At 45.0% G+C, this 25,176-nt stretch overlaps 1 protein-coding gene across 6 annotated transcripts in view; it reads right to left on the bottom strand.

The window, feature by feature from the left end:
- The window catches only part of LOC110486139 (KAT8 regulatory NSL complex subunit 1), an 80,308-nt gene that overhangs the window by 19,979 nt on the left and 35,153 nt on the right, over positions 1 to 25,176 (bottom strand). For all 6 annotated transcript variants that reach the window (XM_036940773.1, XM_036940775.1, XM_036940774.1 and 3 more), the window contains one exon: positions 22,604 to 23,976. In XM_036940773.1, the coding sequence (XP_036796668.1) occupies positions 22,604 to 23,976 (1,373 nt within the window). The remainder of the gene's footprint in view (positions 1 to 22,603; positions 23,977 to 25,176) is intronic.

The raw sequence follows: 25,176 nt of genomic DNA, 5'->3' as shown, positions 1-25,176 counted from the left end.
GAAGGAAATCGCTCAAGGATTTCACCATGAGGCCAATGGCGACTTTAAAACAGTTAAGAGTTTAATGGCTGGGATAGAAAACTAAGGATGGATCAACAACATTGTAGTTCCTCCACAATACTAACCTAATTGACAGAGTGAAAAGAAAGCTTGTACAAAATAAAATATTCCAAAACATGCATCCTGTTTGCAACAGAGCACTAACGTAATACTGCAAGAAATCTGCAAAGCAATTCACTTTTTGTCCTGAATACAGGGTGTTATTGGATTTGCCCGAAATATACGACACATTACTGTGTACCACTCTCCATATTTTCAAGCATAGTGGTGGCTGTCGCAGTCGCAAAAACCATCAAGCACTATGATTAAACTGGCTCTCATGAGGACTGCCACAGGAATGGAAGACCCAGAGTTACCTCTGCTACAGAGAAGTTCATTAGAGTTAAATGCACCTCAGATTGTGAAGCATTTATTTGGGCTGCAGAGTTAAAGTAGCAGACATCTCAACAACTGTTCAGAGGAGACTATGTGAATAAAGCCCTCAGGGTCAAATTGCTGCAAAGAAACCACTACTAAAAGGACACCATTAAGAAGAAGAGACTTGCTTGGGCCAAGAAACACATTAGACCCGGAGGAAATCTGTTCTTTGGTCCAAATGTGAGATTTTTGGTTCCAACCGCCACGTCTTTGTGATTCGCAGAGTAGGTGAACGGATGATCTCTGCATGTGTGGTTCGCACCATGAAGCATGGAGGAGGTGGTGTGTTGGCGCTTTGCTGGTGACACTGTCAGTGATTTATTTAGAATTCAAGGCACACTTAACCAGCAAGGCTACCACAGCATTCTGCAGCGATACACCATCCCATCTGGTTTGCGCTTAGTGGGACTATCATTTGTTTTTCAACAAGACAATGCCCCAACACACTTCCAGGCTGTGTAAGGGCTATTTGGCCAAGAAGGAGAGTGATGGAGTGCTGCATCAGATGACCTGGCCTCCACAATCACCAGACCTCAACCCAATTGAGATGGTTTAGTATGAGTTGGACCGCAGATTCAAGGAAAAGCATCCAACAAGTTCTCAGCTTATATGGGAACTCCTTCAAGACCGTCGGAAAAGCATTCCTCATGAAGCTGGTTGAGAGAATGCCAAGAATGTGCAAAGCTGTCATCAAGGCAAAGGGTGGCTACTCTGAAGAACCTAAAATATATTTTGATTTGTTTAACACTTTTTTTGGTTACTACATGATTCCATATGTGTTATTTCATAGATTTGATGTCAATGTAGAAAATAGTAAGAATAAAGAAAAACCCTTGAATGAATAGTTGTGTTCAAACTTTTGACTGGTTCTGTATAAACAATGTTTTGATGAAAATAAATAAATGACTTCTTATAGCCCATACAAACACATTGAATAACAGAATCGTGACATGGAACAACAAATCGTCCCCCAAAAAAGCTTCTCTCAAATTTTGTGCACAAATTTGTTTACATCCCTGTTAGTGAGCAAAGATAATCCATCCATCAGTTTTCAGCTCATGAAACATGGGACCAACACTTTATATTTTAGTTCAGTGTAGTTTGTAGGCCAAACCGTTTTTGTGCGGATGTGGTGGATTGAGACACATCCAATTACAAAAAAAACTGACTTGTATGAAGATTTATTTTATTATGCCAATTAGACATCGATCTAAGGGCGTTAATCCCACTTTGTAACAACAAAGTGTGGAAAAGGTTCATACTTTAAGGCACTGTGTGATTAAGATTGTCTGTGAATCAGAAGGGGTTTATGTGACAACGGTAAACTCGTGTCCTGCATACTGCAGCTTCTTGTCATTTCAGCTTCTCTACAAGGACAATAATGTCCACAATCGAAATGCAATCAAACAGTGGCATTGTCTACATTTCAACAGAAAAATGTCTACATTTCCCCCACACTTGATATTTCCCCCTCCCCATCCATCTCCTATTCTACTCTATCCCCTACCACCGTCCTCTATCCCCTTCCACAATACTTCTTTCCCCTAACCCCAGCCTCCACCCCATCCATCCCCTATTCTATCCCCTCCCACCGTCCTCTAACCCCTTCCACAATACTTCTTTCCCCTAACCCAGCCCCCCCCCCCCAGAGGGGGAGATAAGGCAGTAGAACCCAGTAAATCACACCTGTTGAATGAATGATAGTGGCCGCCCGGCAAGGCTGAAAAGCTCCTCTCTGGGTCCCCCGATAACATACCTGATTCTATAGACACCATGAGAGACGTAATCACCAGCCAGCCAAAAACATGGTCTGCATCCCAAATGACATACGTTTGACGTTAATAGTAGTACACTATCGAGTGATAGGGTGGCATTTGAGATGCAACCCTGGCCCAGTACATTCCACAGGTTCTAAACATGGCCGGATGGGAGAGGAGGAGTGACTGGTGTCATTCTTGACCTCGCTGCAATGAAGGTCAATGTCTCGCAGAGAGGAGATAAGTCGGGAAGAATAGCAGAGTCCTGCATTTGGAAGTCTTGTAAACAATCGTGGATGTTTTAACTGGGGGCACAGGCCCAGACAAAAACAACAAGGCTTGTTTTTACGACCCTACCAAAAAAGGTAGAACACATCTGGTTTACATAATTTGCTAGGTTCATAACACATAATTCTTTGATTATTCAGACAATGGTTTATGCATATGATTTCCTTTTTTTGCACACTGTTTGGGGGCTGACCTCCACTGGAAAATAAAATCTTTGTTACAAAACAAGGTTGAGGATTCCTTCCTATCTGGGGAAGGAGACACATCTAACCCCTGAAGGTCACCCCCCCCCCCCTGTTCTGCTGTAACCAGGCAGCTGAGGAATGCTGGAACACAGATTTAAAACTCTCATGGTTCTGGAATATGTTGTCAGGATTCTGTAATATGGGGCAACAGGCAAGGGTCTTGTGTTCCCAGCGAGAGTTACTTTGGAAAAATTCTAGAAAGGGACAGGAAACTAAGATTGACAAGACATGATGTCGAAACCCAATTTTTCATGTTTGTGTTTATGTTTGTCTTTTAGCGCCTGGCTTCCTGGAAAGTATTTACCCTCATTCTCTGCTAATAAAACACACATGGAAGCTTCAATCCATACAAAGAGAAGCACAGCTGCTTTCCAGGGGGAAAAAAAATACCGATAACTCGACGCAATACCCTGGCAACACCCACAGCGTTCTTTGAAAAGGGGTAGGACTATACTGCAATACATTTGGGCCACAGATGATTCAAAGCAAACGGGTCAATGGGTGCAGACCAGACGGGGATAAAAGACTGTAGGCCTGTATTCCCGGGGCCTTCTCTGTGCTCTGTGACGTCCACGGCCGGCGTCTTGTTTCTAGGTGAACGGAGACACAGAATGTGTGCTAATGGGACGCCAGACCAGACTGTGGCTGGGGCCTGGGCCCAAGGGGGGGCGGGTCCTAAAGCCCTGCTGCTGAGACTTTAACGGGGTTAAGTGGGGCTGGAATGTTGGAGTCATTACATAAAGACAAAATAATGAGCTAGAGAGAAGGAGTAGGGGAGAGTAAAAGTAGAAGAAAGAGGAAGTAGTAAATAGCGGGTAGAGATATGAATTAGGGTGAGAGTTGAAGAGGGAGAACAGAGTGTGAATAAAGAGTGTGTGTTATGAAATTGTTGTGGGTTGGTATTGGGAAGGATACCCGGGTGGGAGGATGGGAAAGGGGAAAATGACGTGTTAGTAATAATATTGCGTGTCCGATTGCACAACCCACAGGGGTTAGGCAGGAACTCAGATACCGGTTTGAGGCTCCACTCCCCTGCATGTTCCAATTCCACACATCCCTATTGGCTCAGGCTTGTCCAGAGAAACATCACCATGCACCAAGCCAGAGATGGCCGGATAAGAGATCATGAGGGGCATTTAAATCCAGTCCGGATGAAAATATTGAGCTAAATAATATAGTCTGTTTACAAAAAAAAGACCAGAATAATCAGGATCTATCCTTTTTTGACACTGGGTGTTAGTCATCATACAATAACTTGTATAATAAAATATTAGGCCAGGGATGTTAGCCGCAGACGCACCAGGGTTGGGGCCAATTCCATTTCAATTCAGAAAGTAAACCAAATTCCATTTCATTCCACATGTTCCTCATTTAATACCATTTTTATTGAGTTTTAGTGTACTTCCTGAATTGACTGGATTTTATCTGGAATATCCCCCAACATTGCCACACCACTCTTTTTTTGTCCTAATCCACAGCATATTCCTTCATGGGTTCCCACAGGGAGGCTGGGCAGCTGCATGTTATGATGAATCTTTCCTTAGCAATGCAACACCTTCGTAGAGTGGTGCCAGCCAGCAACAGAGGAAGACATCTTGCCTTTAGCTGGTGATAGGTGGACCAGGAAGAGTTTCAGGTTCGGCTCCATGTGAACGTATTTCAGTGCCAACGACTTCAAACTACTTGTCCTGGCAGCACACTGCTCTCTCTCTGCACCGGCTTCGATAGGGCTGTGACAGCCTGGCACCTATAAATTAGGCTGTTTTACCTTTAGTTCATCTTCAACCTATCACGTTGGAGCTACCATCGTTGTTTTCCTGTCATCTCCCGCCCAGACTCATTAATCAAACCATGTTAAGTCTTACGTATTGTGACATTTCAGTTTTGTTGAATGCTGTAACATTTACAATCAAATTAAGAGAGAATTGATATACTGATGTATACTACTGTTGATGGGTGGTAAATCAAGTAGGCTGTCAATCTAAGTCGTGATGGGTGGAAAGGTGACCCTCTAGATTGGCTTGAAACCTCCCCTGTGCAGCAGTGTTGCATGCTCTACCATTCACCTTTGGCCCATATAGGTCAATGAAAGCAAAATACAAAAAAAGGACAATTTGAATATTCAAATCGAAAAGCTAGATTCGTGAACTCTCAATACAACTACCACCGAAGGCCAAATGCTCTCTGTTCCTTGGCAACCGGACGTATTAATACTTTAATCGCAATAGGAATTTGCTTGACAAAAACTCCCTCCTCCCAGGCACTGTTCATAGCAAGCACTCGACACTTGACAGCAGGGTCGTATTCAACCTAGGTTACATGCTGATTCATAAAAACATTAGGTGTAATTGAGAGTAAGGCTCATAGCCTATCTACCTGCATAGAATACAACCCAAACATTACTCAAAAGACTCACGACAGTACACAGGCCTTGAAAACCAGCCTTGGGCTACCTACAGTGTACCATACTCCCATTGTTCACCTCCTGCCAGTCTGTCAGAGAATATAACAACAACAAAAAACATGACCCAGACTGAGCAGAGCAGGGTAGAGAGGACACCGTGCTCCGGTGAGGGGTAATTGTGTGCTACTAGCTTAATTACCACAGTGACGCTGGTGACAAGATGGGGCCAGCGACAGGGACGGTGACGTCACCCAGCAGAGCGGTGACTCTGTTGAACGGGAGGGGGGAGGGGAAGGCTGTGCATATTACAACAACAGATGGGAGCAGCGATCAAAGCAAGCCACATCAAAGTAAGCCAAGGCTCCTAGTCTACGCTTAGACAACAAACGCCGTACACAACACAAAGTCTATACTGGCCATATAAGCAGACAGACGCAGAGACGTCGGCCCTATTCACATACAACCTTGAAATATAGATGTCAACACTAAGAAATACATAGGCCTAGATGGGTCAAAAAGAGGTGGTGTACGAATCAATCTTACCAGCCATCCTTTATTTGTTGTATGAAAAGGATGACAGAGCTTACAGAACTAAATCTGTTACGGACATTAAAATAGTGGCTCACACAATAATCCATTATAGATTTTCAGAAGGACAAAACAACCTTGCGGTGGAGTTAATATCAGAATCAGTAATACAAATTGCCTCCATAGGTTGTAAGCTATGACTCGGCTAGCCTACCCTTTGAACATCTTTTGCCACACAAACCAAGCGCCTATTCCAGTTCGTGGAAGGCCTACACATTACATAAACGTCTTCAATAGAAGCGGGAGCTGTGAGGGCTGGGCTGCTGTGTCACAGACGGGCGCTAGGCTCCACTCCTCCTCCAGACAACTGCACCATCTGACCGGCAGCAGCTCTCCTCTATGTATTATTGAGCAGGCCAGACAAGGCAGGCTGCTGGGCTGCAGCTAGCTCACCACAAGGTCCGGGCTGGGCCCTCCCTCACTCTAGGCTTAGCACCAGCCCTGGAGGAGACCGGCTCAATGTACCAATCCTAGCCTAGCCTCCTCTCTGTGTCGTCTGGTTTTGTGTCTGATTTTGGCAAGGGAGATGACCGATTGTTTGTTGCCTGGGCTTGTATAAGTTGCCAATGTAAAAAAAGTGTGGACAAAGACGAGCACATTACAATCACATAAAGGGAAAGAGTTGTGTACCGATGAAATAGAATGATCGAGAATAAAACATAATTAAAAAACATAATTAAAAAAAATGTTTTATGGCAATTCAGCTGCTGAAAGGACTGCAGTTGAAATAAGGATTGGGGATTAAATGTAAATGAAACTAACCCTATATCAGCAGCATTCCAAATGGCATCCCATTTCCTATATAGTGCATTACTTTAGCTGTGGACTTTTGCCATAGGACCAACAGGGAAGGGAGAAACCCAAGATGACTTAGTGTTCCTAATGGCATCCCATTCGCCACCGCAGACTCTGGTAAAAAGTAGTGCACTATATAGGGAATAGGGTGCCATTTGTTAAGTAGCCTTTGGCTGTTGCCTGGATATAACATCAGTCTGACTGCCGGAGAGTCTCAATCAGCTGGTTGGGTTAGTTAGCCTAGTGGACCATGTGAACTGCCAGTATTCTACTCGGCCAATCTGGTTGGCTGTTGATGCTGAAACAGGAAGAGGAAACAGAGCGGCCTGTGTGCGTGCGTGTGCGTGCGTGCGTGATGAATGAGTCTCAGGCCTTGGTAGAAGACTAGGAGTGGGCGTTGTGAATGAAATAAATTAGTTTCTGTGTAACAATTGGAAAAAGTGTATGGGTGTCGATGTTCTCATGCCTTGTTTTGTGTGTGTGGGAAAGACTGGTACGTATCCATGCATTTTGATTTTGGCCTATGCATGCACCATGTCCAGTGCCCACGCTGACTAATATACTCATAACAAGTTGTCAGTAGTTCCAGTTGATTTTGCATGACTAGACCTAGCCAATACCAAATGTGTGTGTCTTCTTATTCCACCTCTGAGCATCCAGTCCACTTTCTAGACTGTTGAATGAGAAGGGACAAGGGGGCTGAGGAGCCCGAGAGTCTGAGCTTCTGGCAGGGCCAAATCCTTACCATGGCAGCGTTAGGGCAGGAATCCTCTTTCCAAACAAACCCTGAGCAGAGCCCAGTAGGCTGCTCTCTCTGCCCCAACTCCCAGCATCTGTCCTGCCTGCCGGAAAATAAACTCAACAAGAACCCAGTGGCTTCCTCCATGGCCCAGCCCACCGGTCCAGGAATGTGTATTGTTGTCCACAGACAATGTCAGAAAACAACAAGATTATCTCCAACGCATTAGTGCCTCCTTGGAATTAACACAAACACATACTCAGTGGAAAGTGTATTAGGTACACCACACCATTCACGGAAATGGTTTGCTCCTACAGTCAAGTGGCCATGGCTTGCTATATATCTATATATCTATTATAGCAGGCAGACAGGCATCAAGGCATTCAGTTACTGTTCGATTGAACGCTAGAATGGGCAAAACGAGTGACTTAAATAACTTTTGGGGCGGTATAATTGGCGGTTCCAGTATCTGCGAAAGGTCCGGCCTCCTGGGCTTTTCACATACGACAGTGTCTAGGGTTTACCAAGAATGGTGCAAACAAACAAAGAACATCCAGTCATTGGCAGTCATGTGGGTGAAAACAGTTTGTTGATGAGATATCGAAGGAGAACGGCAAGAATTGTGCAAGCTAACAAGCAGGCCTCAAAACGGACAAATAACAGTTGTGTTCAGAAAGGCATCTCGGAACGCACAACTGGTCGATCCTTGTCACGGATGGGCTGTTGCAGCAGGTGACCTCCCTGGGTTCCACTTCTATCAGCTACAAACAAGAAGCGGCTCCAGTGGACACGTGGTCATCAACACTGGACAATTGAGGAGTGGAAAAACATTGCCTGGTCCGACGAATCCCGGTTCCTGTTGCGTCATGCTGATGGCAGAGTCAGGATTTGGCGTAAACAGCATGAGTCCATGGCCCCACCTTGCCTGGTGTCAACGGTACAGACTGGTGGCAGTGGTATAATGGTGTACGGAACATTTACCTGGCACACATTATTTTCCTTGATATCAATTGAGAAATGTTTCCATACCCTGAAGAGTTCAGGCTGTTCTGGAGGCATAGGGGGGTCCGACACAATACTAGCTGGGTGTACCTAATAAACTGTGTGTACATATAGGCCTAAGCACGCGACAGGGGAAGGAGGCTCACGCAGGGAGCATCAGGGCTTGTAGCCTTTAAAGCGCTTTCAACAGGTTTAGGATTACATGAGAATCTTAAGTAAAGCCTAATTCACAGACAGATTGATACACTACCCCCGACCCCACTGAGAAAATATGCAAATATTGAGTTATCTGCGGCCCTATGACTGATGATGTCATGCTAATATGGTTAACATACATGGTTTCTGTTGATTTCCCTTTTCTCCGTAAAATGATATGCTATTTCAAATGTAGTCAGGAGTTGTTGTTAAACATACAATGGTCTAAGAGAAACCACGTGAGAGTGTCAACTTGAGGAAAACATAGCGAGACGTCTTAAAATCTGATGCCAAAATCCTGTCCACTTACACCCGTTGCTTTGCTTTTGTTTTCACATTTTCCACTTTCTCGCGTGTAACCTTAGAATTACACCATTTATAATTACATTTTAATAGTTGTATTGTGTAGCAGTGTGTAGGCCTTTAGTTTAGTGTATATTTTAGTGTCAAATCCGCCAACCTCCAAGTTTGGAGGGCACAGATGTCTAGCATGCAAAAATCAATTGGTTTACGGCCTGGTCTTTAAAAAAAGGACTCAATAGCATCGTAATTCCTTGGTCACAGCGCCCGCCTGCCTCCATTTTGTAATAAACCCACTCCTAGCTGTGAGGTACAATTACGGGGGTAGTAGCCTACAGCAAATAAAAATCCACTGCAATATGAGGATGTTGTGTTTCTAGAGGATTCAAGCCTGGGGTGGTACAGTTTTAGTGGACCATCGCGGTGCAGTCCCCAGTGGTCCTGAGACAGCAGATAGCCTGAGCACCAACCAGCCTGTCTTCTCCTCGCTCTCTGCCCTGTAATCTCATTTTCCATCCAGCAGACCTTTCTTCCACAGAGCAGCAGAAACAGGACTCATTTGGCCCAGGGATGAAGCATGCTCCTGGGGACTGAGAACGCCACCTCTCCCCCTTAACTATAATAATACTTGAGTCTAAGCGATATTGAGACCAAATTAATAGCAGCGTCATCTCTTTTATTTTTAGATCATTGTAACAGTCAGTTCCTCAACCCCCACCATTTCCAACTGAAACCGAGTAAGTTAATAAAAGTCAGTGTTTTCTAAAACAACAAAGGAGGGAACAAGTACATTAGACATTGAAATTAAATAGGCCAAGACCACCATGCGCAGCGGAAGACAATATATACACAAACCTTGCACACAAACCTTGCAAACTACACCCATTCACAAGCAATCAGAAAAGTGCCATATAGGCATGCGAGCACAAACACACTAGGCACATTAGCCTTATTCACACTGCCACCCACACACTGAAGCCCTTTCATTATGGGCCCGGCTCTGCGGGAGAGAGGAGGGAGGGATAGACGGGACTATAGGAGGAGGGAGGGACTCTGCTGCAGGTACTGAGGCAGCACACAGAGACGGGATGAGAAGAGCTCTTCACACACACCGAGCTCGGGCTAAGCCTATTGGGATAGGGGGAGGAGAAGGAGGCGGGGCAGCAGCCCTCTCTAAATGAAACCAAGGGTGTGTTGCAGCTACCAAGAACTGACCAGGAACTGATGAGCATACTAGCTCACACCTCCGCTGTGCCTCCAAGCACTTTATTAAGGTAGGCAACCGTGGCCGAAATGTTGACCGCATCCAACCCTATCCAGTACATCCATACAAACAAGCACGTGCTCCATTGAACCATAGGCAGTCTCAAATAGGCCTCGCTACTCATCGTCGCTACTCGCTATTCAACGGAATAAATTGTCGTAAAGCTTGTTCAGCAGAAGATCACTTTGACGAACGCCATGCAAAGGGTAGGGAGACAAAGCCCAAGGCTGCTAGGTTCTGAAAGACTGAAAAATGGCAACCTTGATATAGAGCATCCAAATGTCATATTCCATCAACCCTTTGTCTCGCAAAAGGTCAGAGGAGTTCTCGCCGATAAAGCGTTAATCAGACTGATGTCCCAAAGTAATTCTGTCATTCTGAGGAGGAAGGACCTGAAGAATCTGACAAGCAGAGCAAGAGAGGACATGCTGCTTGGCCTGAAATAGAAAATCCACATCCTTTTTTAAATTGATTTTTTATAATAATAATAATAATAATAATAATAATAATAATAATAATAATAATAATAATAATAGAGGTTGATTGACTAATAAAGGCTCAATTTTGTATTAGTTGGTAGCACTGTCCCTGGTTAGCTATGCTCGTTTTTTTTTTACCAAGGTGCATTGGGTAGTCCAATGGGTATACGCTGTGAGTCACATAGGCCTTTATTAGCCTGGGGTGAAGAAATATTATCATAGATGATCACGTTACTATAAAATGCTCCCACTGGACTAGTAAGGCCTAATAAAAACAGAATATCCAAACACAGAAAGAAACCAAGCGAGCGTAACATGGAGGAGAGAGGCGCAGGTCAACAAAAATCTAACCCTATGGGTAATGATACACCACAGTTCACAATGGCGGCACTCCTTCCTTTTCTCAGCTCCCAGACACACAAACTGGTCTGTCAGCCACCGTAGCTCGACTGGAGTGTGATGCACAACAGGAAACACATCGCCACACACACACACACACACGCACACGCATACCCACTTCCTGTATCTGTTAAAGAGCGAGAGGAGAAACTGAGAAGGCGATGCGACATCTGGTTTGTTGAACGAACAAAGCTCGCTAGGTCTCTGCGCCTCTGACTCAAAAACACACTGCCCACATGTCGCATAAAAACACACGGCGACACAAACAAAGTGGCTCACATTGACAGCTCCGGAGTAGTGCACAGAGGGAGCTGCCCTTTAAAACAAGTCACTCTCCTCTCTCTGCTGCAGGCAACAGGATACCTGAGCAGCCAATCTATTCTATTTACACTGAATACCACAGCTACTTCTCACACACAGGCTCTATTATGTACCGTGTATGAGGGAGGCTTCACTTTACTTGGTTAGAACTTTTCTTTCTCCATAACATGTTGCTACAGCGTCACACGTTAGCCAGTTCATCCAAACCAGACACTAAACACGCCTAACCTTTCATACACACAAAAGAGAATATGAGCTGTGGTATTTGAGTTACAATAGAGCCAAGACCAGCTACGCTGTTATCTTGTTCCTGATACTGTGACAGATGTTTTACATGTGTGACCTGCTCCCCTCTAGCCGACCCCTCCTCTTGAGCACACACGCCATCTAAGGGTTCTTCAATTCCTTCTCCAGCAGCAGCGGAACTCATTTCACAGTGACATGACCAGGTTTTATAACCACTAACCAGTTCCCCTGCAGCCCCCAGCATCTCTAACTGTAGACCTAGGAGCTTCTCTTAAAAGGGAGGTAGGGTAGTAACCACATGTTAATATAAGTAGGTGGGGGTGGGGAAACCATCCACAGTCCACACTTCCCTTTAAATTGTCCAGCAGAGGGAAATTTGGCCAATCAAATGGCTTAGAGGTCATTTATATGCAGAATGCAGACTCAGGCAAGGTGTTCACCTGCAGCCACAATGAATAAAGTGCTCAACCATGAAGGAACACACACGTTTATTTAGAAAAGAAGCACTGTCCACTAGAAACGCAATCCAGGTTATAACCTCTGAAGGGGAAAGAAACAGGTCAGGTTCGGATTACTTATTTCTAACACATGCAGGTGTGGATGAGACACTGGCACACACACACACGCACGTAAGCACGCAGGCACAGGGTGATGGGAAGTTCTGCTGATCTTTTCTGCTGATCTTTTCGACTTGTTCAGTCAAAATAACTAATCTTTCGACTCATTTAGTTCATTTGAGTAAGTAATACCCAGAGCACGCGGGACCCCCTACTGGTGAACGATGAACAGAAAACTCACAAACCTCTTGGTCACAATAAGGGGATTGTTCGAGCTGTAATATGAAACAGACTTGTAAAAGCGTATGCTTAAACAATGAACATTTGTTGATTGCTAGGCATAAAAATAAGAGCATTTCTTGGTACATTTGAAACACGGTCTAATTATGGCCACAACCAGACGAGTTTGTGAACAACTGTTGGCGGATGCATTGCCTGACTGCCGTGAGGGTGATAGGCACAATATCGTCCGCGAACTGCAGCACCTCAGAGGTTGTTGAGCAGAGGTGGTGTATGTTTTCGTTCTACAAAGCTGTGTCCATCATAACATTCAATAATAATTGAATTCATTCTTGCGCCACACAATCAATTATCAGTTTTAAACATGTATTTGTTTGACTGTGCTGCCTGCAGCATTATCTATATTGCCTGTGCGCATATGGGTCTTTCAATAAACTAGGGTACTAGTGAGGATTTACTACGCTGAACAACTTGTTACAACTGTTGATAAGTTATTGGTAATAATCTGACAATGATTTATTTTTTTACAATTCGAAGTTGATTTAAAACCTGTTCAACCCATCCTCATGGTTGGCGTCTTGATGGATTTGTCCAGAATTGTGTGACATTAAACATAGCTTTTCTGTCCATCCATTTATGGCAGTGTAAGTTGTCGTTATATCATTTATTAAGCTGTTAAGACATGGAACTTGTCCAAAATAATTTATGCGATTGAAAAATCAAATGCTTCCAACCAAAAGAGGCACCTTAAAATAGACACTTAAAACCTAAATAGATACGGTCATTATCGAAGAGAAACGCTAATTACTTTTTTGCCCCACTGTGTGTGTATGTATGTGTGTATATATGTATGTGATATATATATATATTTTTTTTACCTTTACCTAGGCAAATAAACAGAGATAAACTATTGCGCTGAGATAGACCATAATGAGTGGGCTGGACATGCAGAGAGGTGAGTTTGGATTGATCTGCCATATAGCACGCATCTGTCTAATTGAGCTGGTCAGTATGTCTAGGTAATCATGTCAAACGTGTTCCCCCCCCCCCCCCCCCCCCCCCCTCAAATGTATCGCATAGTAAAACTGCATAAACCTAATGTCAAGTTAAAGTGTACTGTTAGCTAGCTAACGTTAGCTGGCTGGCTCGCTAGCTAACATTATGTGTATGCTCTCCACTTTCTGGAGGACAGAGTTTTGAAATCAGTGGAATTCGAGAATGATAGCTAAGAAGATGGAGAAAACACCTGTCTGGATTACATCGTCAAAGGGCAACCATGCATGGCATCAGACAGGAGATGCGTCCAACCATGACGTATCCCGGTAAGATAGTCTAGCAAACTACATTTTTAGATATTAAACATTTCAATTTAGACAGAAACTGGTGTATTTCAAGTGTGCTGTTAGCTAGCTATAGTTAGCTGGCTGGGTCGCTAGCTAAGGTTATTTGTATGATCTTATTCTTCGTATCTCAGACACATTTACTTGACTAGTCATAGCCATAGAACCTGGTTAGTTTGCTACCTGCAGATTCATGCATGGTAATAACATCAAGAGTTGTGATTATGGTCCATTGTTTAGCTAGCTAGCTACATGTCTTCTACATAACTTCTTATGGCTGCAGGGGCAGTATTGAGTAGCTTGGATGAAAGGTGCCCAGAGTAAACGGCCTGCTCCTCAGTCTCAGTTGCAAATATATGCACATTATTATTTTTTCTCCCAGAAAGGTAGAAATGTCATGTTTTAGGTCATTAAAATGTACAGCGACTGTTGTTTCTCCTAATTGAACTTTTTTTCCACGGATTCTCTGTTTGGGAGAACAAGAGGTTTTACCAACATAGCACAGCCCACATGGACATTTAATAATATAGATAACATGGGTGGTGGCGCACATAATGTCATTAATTTGGAACTGTTTTCCAGTATGTGGGTGGCAGAAATATTCACACACACACACACATCATATTGTTACACTGTGCACATCCTCTGCATTTATAGCTACCATTTGGAAGAGGGCGTAAAAGAGCCTGGCTGATTTTCTTTTGTGGCTGGACCAATTATTTTTGGCATGAACCAATGTATCGCGTAAATAAAACATGCCAGTGTTTCTTGACCGCATCTCCCACTTTTTGTGAGTTCAAAGAATATGTAGTTATGAACATTAGTGTCCTTTAGCAGGTCTATTTTTTAGAAGTTCATCTCGTGTTTTCCCCAATGCCAAATTAAGAGCTTCATCCACACATTGTGGAGAATAGCCTATTGGGGAGGAAGGGGGGGTTTCACACCTAGCTCGGCAATTTGACAATTCTTTAGTAAAGGTTGAATTGTCTATTGTTCAGCTAATAGCGCATCCTGCTACGCTTGTGAAAAACTAATAATAATACTTTTTCCCCTTTCCACTTGTTAAAGATTCCAATTGATAGTGTTTTAGCCACAATCGGCCCCAACCCCAATTAATACCTTTGGGCACAGTCGATAGCGTGCTGGACTTTGGGCTAGAAAGTTGAGGGTACAAAACCTGGAGGCCAGGTCATTTGATGCAGCACTCCATCACTCTCCTTGGGATAATAGCCCTTACTCAGCCTGAAGGTGTGTTTGGGTCATTGTCCCACTAAGCACAAACCAGATGGGATGGCGTATCGCGGAAGAATGCTGTGGTAGCCATGCTGGTTCAGTGTGCCTTGAATTCTAAATAAATCACAGACCATGTCACCAGTAAAGCACCCCACACCATCACACCTCCATTATTCACAGTGGGAACCACACATGCGGAGATCATCTGTTCACCTTCTCTGCGTCTCACAAAGACACAGCGGTTGGAAACAAAAATCTCCAATTTGGACTCAGACCAAAAGGACAGACTTCCACCCGTCTAATGTTCATTGCTCGTGTTTCTTGGCCCAAGCAAGTCTCTTCTTTTTATTGGTGTCCTTTAGATGTGGTTTCTTTGCAGAAATTTGACCATGAAGGCCTGATTCACGTAGTTTCCTCTGAAAAGTTGATGTTGAGATGTGTCTGTTACATGAACTCTGAAGCATTTATTTGGGCTGCAATTTCTGAGGCTGGTAACTCTAATGAACGTATCCTCTGCAGCAGAGGTAACTCTGGGTCTTCCTTTCCTGTAGCGGTCCTTACGAGAGCAAGTTTCATCATAGCGCTTGATGGTTTTTGCGACTGCACTTGAATAACCGTTCAAAGTTCTTGAAATGTTCCAGATTGACTGACCTTCATGTCTTAAAGTAATGATGGACTGTTCTTTGTCTTTGCTTATTTGAGCTGTTCTTGCCATAATATGAACTTGGTATTTTACCAATATCTTCTACCATCCATACCATGTCACAACAACTGATTGGCTCAAACGCATTGAGGAATGAAATTCCACCAATTAACTTTTAACAAGGCACAGCTGTTAATTGAAATGCAATCCAGGTGACTACCTCATGAAGCTGGTCGAGCGAATGCCAAGAGTGTGCAAAACTGTCATCAAGGCAAAGGGTGGCTACTTTGAAGAATCTCAAATATATTTTGATTTTGTGTCCAAACTTTTGACTGGTACTGTATGAGAATGCAAAGGAAATATTTCTTTTTTTTGGACACACGCAACTCAATATTAGGAAGGTGTTCCTAATGTTTGGTACACTCTGTGTATTTAACCCCATATTTTTTGGGGCACAAAACTACCTCCATACGTTCATTCGTTTGTATGGGTTACCTTCAGACGAGGCCTCGGACACTTGTGGGGGCCGTAGAACAAAACGGAGAACACCATCGTGTTTGTGAGTCACCCCCTTTCCATTGTCATTCATTTGTAGCTCAAACCATTCAGACGCCACACACACGTGTTTGTGAGAAGACTGATTTTCGGGATGTCTTGTGGTCTGAAACGATGCTTGTAGCTCTGCCACCTTCTCACAGAAGGTTTCAAAAGAGAGCACCAAATATAGGCCTACTCTGTCTTCTGCACAAACAACTCAATCTGACCAACAACAAAAAAAAGATATACAACAAGAGGCTTCTCTTCATGTACGACTGATGTCATATCATATAACATTATATAAACTGAGACTCACCATTTCATAAGACAGTCTAAACCTAGTAGCCTACCATGCCCTGAAACCACACATGAACATGACCGTCTGTACCCCATCCATCTTTCAGGGGTATTCTTCCTAGGCTTTAAGTTATGCTGGTTTTCTAAGAGTGCCTCAATCATCTTTGGACGGGAGGCTCGGAGCCAGTTCGGTTCCCTTGACTCCATTGGTGAAAAGCAAACACAGCGGTGAGAGAGACAGATGGTGAAAGAGAGAGTGAGAGAGGGTGAGGGAGAGAGAACGGCTATGCTTCAAATCATTGCAGTCACATCGCCACAGGCAGAGACATGTGTGGTGGTTAACTAGTATTTGTATGGTATTTTCCTACTACCGCAGAGTGTGAATGACTCTGGACAGCACTACTGCATACACAGTGTCATCGTGACTGCAAACACACAGTACGGAGGACTTGACCCCATACCAATTTGAACATTAATAGATTCATGCATTTTTAAAAAGGGACTACTGCCAGGTAATATTAAAAAGCCTGGTTACCATCTACCATCCTGATGTGTGCCAAATCCCAAGGGCACATCCCAGGAGTATTCATGAGGCCAACATTATAACAGACTCCCAAAGTGCACACTGGGAAACCCTTGTTTCAAATGTAACAGAGAACAAAGAGATCCGAGGCCAACCTCCCCGGAGAGCAACAAAAATTACTTAATGCCATTGTCTGCCTATGCATTGCTTGCTCTTTGAAGTTTGAGGCTGGTATCTGTATAGCACTTTCTGACAACCGCAGATGTGAAAAGGGCTCTACACATACATGTGATTGCATTTGAGTAAGAATGAGTCTTACAACTACTTTATAATTTCACTCTGTAGCTATTTCTTCCCATTGTCATTGTTTTGTGCAGCCATGCTGTGGGTGTGTTACATAGCAGGTTCCATTTTCAATGAATCATAGGAAACATTAACGAGCCAAGAACAAGACATTTCAATGCCACTTCAGGCATGTCTTGTACCCGTGAAAGGACGAGGCCCACAGGCTTATTTAAACTAAACTATTTTTCTGGTGGTTGCCCTAGCGAACTATTCAGTCAATGTGCTTGGAATGGTTTTAGTAGAGCCCAATATAAATTCCCAAACCAGTTATATTGATCTATCTGGTAACAATGGAAGGCACTAGCATATTGTTCCCTGGCCCTGGGTTAGGCCTAAACTTGGTCAGATGCATTGGCACAGCCTTGCAGTAACATCAGTTGAACCATTCAGCTGGGTTGGGTCCATCAGGCACTAAATGGAAGAAGTGAAAGAGGAAGGGACTACCTGGACTTGTCCAATAAACGCTCATGTTCATTTTCTGTTGCAAAACATATTTTTTTCTAAATCAACACAACCCTGATGAGGAAAACACTACCATCCAACCCCCACGGCATTCATTGTGTGTGTGTGTGTGTGTGTGTGGGGGGGGGGGGGGGGGGGGTGAACCATATCCAACTTCTACAATAAGCTACATAAAGCCTTCCTGAGAAGGCAGGCGTGTTGTCGTTTCAATCCCAACCCATTAATCTAGTGGTGGTGGTGGGTGTCTGCTAATCCAGCATGCTCGTAATCTCCAGACTGATTAAACAGAGTCTAATGCACCATGTGCTACCCAACACTGCCTTCTTTTTATATCAAGATTTTTTTAGTTGGAAACCTTCTGGTTTGATAAGAATGATGAACAACAAGAATGATCTATAATGAAAAAAACGTGGCAAACAGAAGTATTACTGTTGTGGCAAAAAAAAAAACTATTTTGTAGTGTACCCTTGCTTTGGGGCGAGATAACATGGTCATTACGGACATTACAGATAGACCTGTAGTGTGTGAGAGGAACAGATGAGGGCCATTTGAGACGCCACATTACAGTTGAGCACTGAGCAGCTAGAGTCAGTCCGGGTGGGCTTTTTTCCATTCACTGCCCAGGGGTGCAGCTGAACAACAGGACCCAGGATATGGCGACATGTGGTGCAGACTGCAGAGAGGACACGTTGTATGGAAACGTCTAGAAAAGGGCTAACGGAGCCTGGCGTCAGGCTGAGAGACTGATGAACAGATATACCAAGGTGAACGTATCAACACAAGCCAGGGAAAGAAGAGACAAAAGGACGGCAGAAATAAGAGAGAACAGATGGGACGGACAAAAAAGACGAGAAGCACCCACGCAAAGAAATCCAAACCAACCCGCTTGCTTCGAGGATCCTGCGAGCTAACTGGCTCGACTGGAAAGCCAACGGATAGGTCAGCAAGCACGGAGGAGCAAGGACGTAGTGGATCCATTTGTAAATGAGCAACTCGGGTCCTTAAATCACACGAAGGACTCCTGGCACAGCCCTGTGAAGCACACAGAATAATTGAAGGACAGGGCACATAAGACCAAGCCTGTTGTTCCATAGTTTGGCTAAAAAGAGCTTAGTTCCTCTCATGCTAACTAGCCTAATGTAGGCCTAGGCTACAGTTATGTGCCAAACGGCCATGTAATAAAGGAAGCTGAGCGAGCATGACAGGATAAACAAGCTGCTACAATTATGGTAATAAAACAAGACAGACTGGGAACCAATTAGGACTAAGCTCTCACACACCAGTAACAGAAGGAAGAGGTCGGTAAGTGCTTCAGGGCTTTACTTATTTAAAACCTTGACACACCCCAAAGTTATCTCTCCCAATTTCCTTGCCATTGTTTTGGTGCAGAAGAATATAAAATACAGTTTTGCACTTAAAGCAAATTGGGATGCCAAAAGTATTGGTACAAACGGATCTCACACTCAATTTGCATTAGGTCAACACTCACATGCCCCACCGTCACTCAATATATTTCACACCAAGTTTAACATCAGTTGGAGGAAGGATAAGGACCTATTTCTCCATATTGCATTTGAAGGGATTGAAGGAAGAAAGGTATTGCATCGAGACCATGTGAGAATGAGTTGCAACAGCGACACGACAGTACATTAATACATGAGGCTTTGTGGAGATTCTCCTTAAGATGAAGAGGAACCTGTGAGAGGTGAGCACAGACGAGGAAGAGAGCGAGAAAAAAAAAAACACTACAAAAAATATAAACATCCTGTTAGCAAAGGCAGTGGGTTTGCATAATGGATGCTTGGCTAGTCTCAGGCTTTGAGACAGACAGCTGCTACAAAAAAAATGGATCGGACAGTGAAATGCACCAGAATAGGCCTATCATTATCCTGAGTCAGTGCACTGCAGCACTAAAGCTGAAGGAGGAGAACATCAGAGCCCATTTCCACAAAGCGTCTTAGAGTAGGGAGTGCTGATCAAGGATCAGTTTTGGCTTGTAGATCATAATGAATAAGATTATATGGACAGATCCTAGATATGCACTGCTACTCAGACGCTTTGTGGATAAGGGCCCAGAGCCTACTGGGCCATGTTGATCGGACATGTTGATCGCACCTGCACAGGTGACCTGTCCTGCATTTCAAACATGCTCTCCAGGAGCAAGACAGGTTTGCCTGGGGGTGTTTTGACATGGGGAAGGTGTTCACGGGAGAAGAAAAGGTCACCAGAAAGCACATGATTCTCAAAGCAACATTATTTCACAAACACATTGAGCCCATGAATGAGTAGATATGAATCTAAAAACAACTCCTGTTAGGTAGAATTGAAAGCAATAGAAAATGAACACCGGCCACCTGCCAAACAGGGGTATATTTTGGCACTGGCGGGTAAGAATGTCTAACTCAACAGCCATGTTGGCACGTGGTAACACTTTGGACTCCATAGTGTGAGTGCTACATAAAAACAGTCAAGTATGGGCACAAGTGCGAGTTGTGATTTTTGCAAAATAAATGCTGCAGTAGCAGTTTACAAAGTATTTCTGTCGTTTGGTTTCATATCTGGTAACGCACAAAGAAATCTTAATCCTAACGTTATAGCTATCCCACCTCGTACAGCAACACTGCCTGTCTGGAGGGTTGTGAGCACTGAAATATTTGTTTATAGAAGCAATGGGCACAGGCATAAAAGTTGGTTTAATTTATTTAAGTCTACCACTTTGTCCTTGTGTTTCTTGGCTATTTACATAGTTTTGTTCACAAGCTCGGTTGCTTTTCAATGTTTGAGTTTGCTCCCACAGCTAACAAAAAGAGACATCATTGGCCTCTACTAGTGACATTGTCACAGGCACATGTGATGACTTGAGTGGCCCTGTTACCAAGTTACCCTTAAAAGGGGCAGCTAAACATTTGTTAAAATACTCCGGTCACAGAATATTAAATTGAGCAATATACCACATTACTTCTTACAAGTAATACATTACTTGTTTTAGAAACATTAAGCATGTTCATCTGTTTTTCTTTGTGTAATTATGGTAAAATTGATATTTTGGCTGGTAAAAAATCAGAGTGGTTTGGTAAACCGCTACACCCCTAATGTAATTATGTGTGGGTCTGGACAAACACCGCGTGCAGACAGACATACAAGACACATCACACAAATCAAACTCGTCCTCGGGGGGTTGCTCAGAGCTAAAATGACCTTATTGTGGCTGCATCAACACCACCATAGCGACATCAACTGGTCTGGAAAGAACAAGCTTTCCTTACACAAGACACAACAGACATCCAGACACACACACGACATGGTGGTACCATCAACGAGCTTGCCAACCTAAACTATGAAAAGCAGGAATAAGTCTGTCTGTCTGGTCAGTTTAAGTGTTTGCAAACATGTTATATCTGTTCATCATATCCACGTCCATAACATTCTATGAGTCATGTACAAGAAAAAAAAAAGGAAAAACAAAGTCCCCCTCCCTCTCTGCAAGAGTGCCCTGTCACTTCTTAAAGGTGCAGGCGCCCCTATTCTCTTCTTCCACACAAACAGCCAGACAAAGACTGTAAAAAACAGCAGCGGTGTCATCATGCTCCCTCGCTCTCTCACTATAATCTGCCTGGAAGTAAGCCTATTTGGTCTTACGTAATTCGCCATGTGACCGACCAACTGCCTTCATCGTGCCTGAATGTAGGTTATCCCTCATGCCGTCGGTCCGTCTTTAGCTTTAGTTCACAACATTCAAACAAGGCCTCTGTGACTCTGACCCAGTCAGGCTCACGTGGAGTCCCAAATGGCTCCTTATCCTCTACATGGTGCACTACTTTTGATCCTAGCCCTACGGGGCCAGGTCCAAAGTAGTGCACTATATAGATTGATGAGAATGCCCATGGGCCACGCACTACACTCAATAACCAGTGGGCCTTGTGGAGCTGGATTCAGAGGAAAGCTGCAGGGCTGACTATAAAAAGATCCAAACATAGTTGAATAACATGTGGGCACTGAGGATCATAAAGAAAAGGCCAATCCAACTGAATAGGAACATCTAGCATAACCAGCAAAAGCTAGCCAGCGCTTTTCAAAAAGTTAACATAGGACCAATACTGAATACTTGAGGGTGAAATGTCAATCTACTCCTACATCATTGCATCTGCATGTAAAAAAAAAGAGATTGAAACACCATCTATAGGTTAAAATCTACTCTTGCGTTGATCACATTAAGTTACTCATCCAATGGAGTCAACAAGGCAAAAGATCAGCAATATCGGACATAAGATAACAACCGCACTGGAATTAACCTAACCTGGGGCCATGCCAGCTTCTTCTGGATATCTCTGCCTTCACTTCTCTGAAAAAGGTGGTTTCTTTCTCTGGTAAATGCCTTAGATCCAGGCTTATCCCTGAAGACATAAAAAAAAGTGTGTTTGAAGCAGAGGACAGCACTGCACCGCAGCATCAGAACACAACAGGGGTTTCATTCACTTTCATTACCCATCACTTCCATCAGGGTGACCTTCCACACAAAGGAGGGTGCAAGCCACATCCTCATGAACACAGGACCGGGAAGATGTAGCGCACACACACGCGCTTGTATGTAACATGAATGGGCCTGGATTGGGCTTACTTTCAGCAGCAGAGAGTGGTAAACTGGAGATGAACCCTGAAACTGGCAGTGTGTTACTGCTAAAACAAGGCTACAGATCCCCAGTGGCTAACAAACCAAGCCTGGATGGAGTCCCTCCCTGTCACACACTCTAGCATCTTTGTATTTTCCACTACTTCCACGCTGACTCACTCTCTGCTTTCTCCCCATCCTAAATTCCAATTTAGGAAACATTCCCCCATTCCACTCTGTCTTTATCCAATTCATTTTCTGTTGAGCTGAAAAAAAAAACAACCTAATAAACATTTTGTCCAGGTATCAGGTACTTACAGAGAGATGTGTCGCTGCTCGATGTCCACCCTGGTGAGCTCGTCCTCCTCCACGTCAGTCTCTCCTCCGGAGCTGCTCTCCGTGGCGTCCGAGTCGAAGGCGCTCTCCGTGGACCTCAGGTTGGTGGTTCCGCTGAGGGACAGGCGCTCCAGCTCCGCTGGTACAGAGCCGTCCTTCAGGAATCGCCCAAGCCCCTCCCTCTCCTGCAGGGTGAGAGGGGCGTCCTGGCCTCCTCGTCTCCCGCCAGTTCGGAGGGCATCCAGTGGCCCCAGTGTGCTCTCCAGGAGCCCCCCCAGCTGCTGTTGGACGTGGTGCTCCACCTGCTTGGCCTGAACCACCTGGAGGCGCTTCCTCAGGCGCCGTAGACGCCCCTCAATCTCGCCCTGCCGGCTCTTGCTCTGCTGAGACCGCTCCTTAACGTCCATTCCAAGGCTGCCCATGCCCAGGGAGGTCTGTCGGTCCGTTGGGGAAAGGGATGATGTGTCCGTGGCCAGCGATGGTGGCCGTTCTGAGGGTTTGCTGTCGGGGCAGTCCATGGGGGGGTTGGTGGAGGCTGCGGGGGGTGCTGGCTGTTCAGGGTGTCCGGCAGGGTTGTAGGACAGTCCTGTGGGCTGCTGGTGCTCCCCTCCCCCATTGAGAGGAGAGTTTCCTCTAGAGGCAGCTGTGTTGGGTTGGGGCACTGAGGAGTCCAGTCCATGTCCAGCAGGAGGCCTGTTATTACCTCCATTGACCGTTGTCATACTGTCCCGGTCCGGCCCGTTTTTGGCAAACTTCTTAGCCACGCCGTTGACCGGTGGCGGTGGGCTTGACAGGGCAGGGGGACCACCTCCTCTGCTGTTACTCATGATGCTCTTGAGCTGCTCCTCTGAGAGCTCCAGTGTCTTGTGTTTCCTGGGCAGGAAGCTGGGCAGAAGGCCGTGTTTCTGCAGCAGGACGCCTTGCAGCTTCAGTGACTCCTTGGTAGAGGGAACGGACGTCACGTCTGAGCACAGGTACGACGCCACCAGCGGCTGTAGTTTCCCAAGAGGTGTGGAAGAAGCCTCGTTGCTTCGTGTCAACTCCTCCTTCCCCTTACCTGTGATGGACCCCCCGTGGGGACTGCGCTCTTCAGAGGCCTTGCGCTTGACAGCGCCGTTGCTGGAGACGAGGATGTGACTGGTGCCGCCGTTGCTCTCCACGCCACTCGGGGAGAGGTTGGAGGAGGGCGGAGCCAGTTTGAAGCGGATGCGGTGAGCTTCGGCCGGCGCGTCGGTTAGAGCGGGCGCCATCGCAGCCATGCAGCACAGGGGGGGAGGGGGGGGCGGGCGAGGGGGCCTCTCCCGGTGCCGAGGCCAGCTGCACACCACCCACCTACTGCCTCGCCAGAGGACAGCCTAGGAGAGGGAGGAAGTCGGAGAGAGGGAGAAAGAGGGGTAGAGGGAGTTTGTGTCAGAGATGTACATGAACACAGCACAACATCCGTGTGCCATTTCAAACATTCAACCTTGACAAATCATCATTCACGGTCATCCAAACCAGTCTTACACCACACCAAGATTATTCTGTGTGATGCCTCAAATTTGCCTATAGTAGTCATAATGATCTGGCCCCAATACCACATTACTACTCTGCAAGAAAACTGGTTGCTGAAGCTTTGAATACATATGAACCCATCAGATATTACTGACATGTTTCTGGAGCATAGAGGAGCAGGTGCGTAGATGAAACCATAGCTGGAGGATAGAGAGTGAAGTGGGGGGGAGGGGGCATTTACCAGCAGAACTACATTGAGAGGAGCTATGCAGCTTAATTTATGTCTGCATGGGACACAAGAGGCAACAGCTGATCTCACCAAATGTAGGTCAGAGCCCTAGCTGGAGCGAAGGCCTACCGAAACGCATCCAGACAAGGGGGATTCCAGCAGCCAAGCAGTAGACTAACGGTGGGGGGGGGGGGGGGGGGGGGGCGCGTGATGGTAAAGTACCCTACCAGGGGTCACATCTGTATTTTTCAAAGTATTCTCGTGGAGCTCAGAGGGGGCTTTTAAGACCCCGCAGCCACGCTAAGCTCACCGTTTCAATGTGCAATTTGGTTAAATGTTTGGCAGGCTGCCTGGCTAATGTAATTCAAGAACAAGGGAGAGTAGACTGAGAAGGCAGGTAAATCCTAATGGTGGAAGGAAAAATATGTAGGTGGCTGGCTAGCTTCACAAGTGCAAATTCTTCTTACATAACTGCTCAATGGAAAAATCCAATATTGCTAAGAAATGTTCAGTCATGAATACAAACAGGCCAGGCTGACAAGACGCTACATGAAATCACTATTCATTTTCTGAGAAGTAAACTAAGAGGGAGCGAGAGAGAGCAGATTGGTGTGTTATTATGCTCTGAAAGGGTGCCGTGCTGTAAAACTGCAGATCCGAAGGGTGTGGTGATGGATGACACAGGTGTTGGGTTACATTGTGCAGCTGCATAATAGGATAGGCTACATGCTCCATCATTTCCTATTAGATTAGGGCTAGGCTTAAAAATCACAAAAAAAGGCAGTGTTGTGTTCAGCTTCATTACATTTGTCAACAAAGAATGCAATAACGT

Source organism: Oncorhynchus mykiss, chromosome 13 (genome assembly GCF_013265735.2).
Source record: "Oncorhynchus mykiss isolate Arlee chromosome 13, USDA_OmykA_1.1, whole genome shotgun sequence".
In the NCBI taxonomy this organism is placed as follows: Eukaryota; Metazoa; Chordata; class Actinopteri; order Salmoniformes; family Salmonidae; genus Oncorhynchus; species Oncorhynchus mykiss.
The sequence above is the reverse complement of the archived record's forward strand: the minus strand, read 5'-3'. Positions and strand labels throughout refer to the sequence as shown.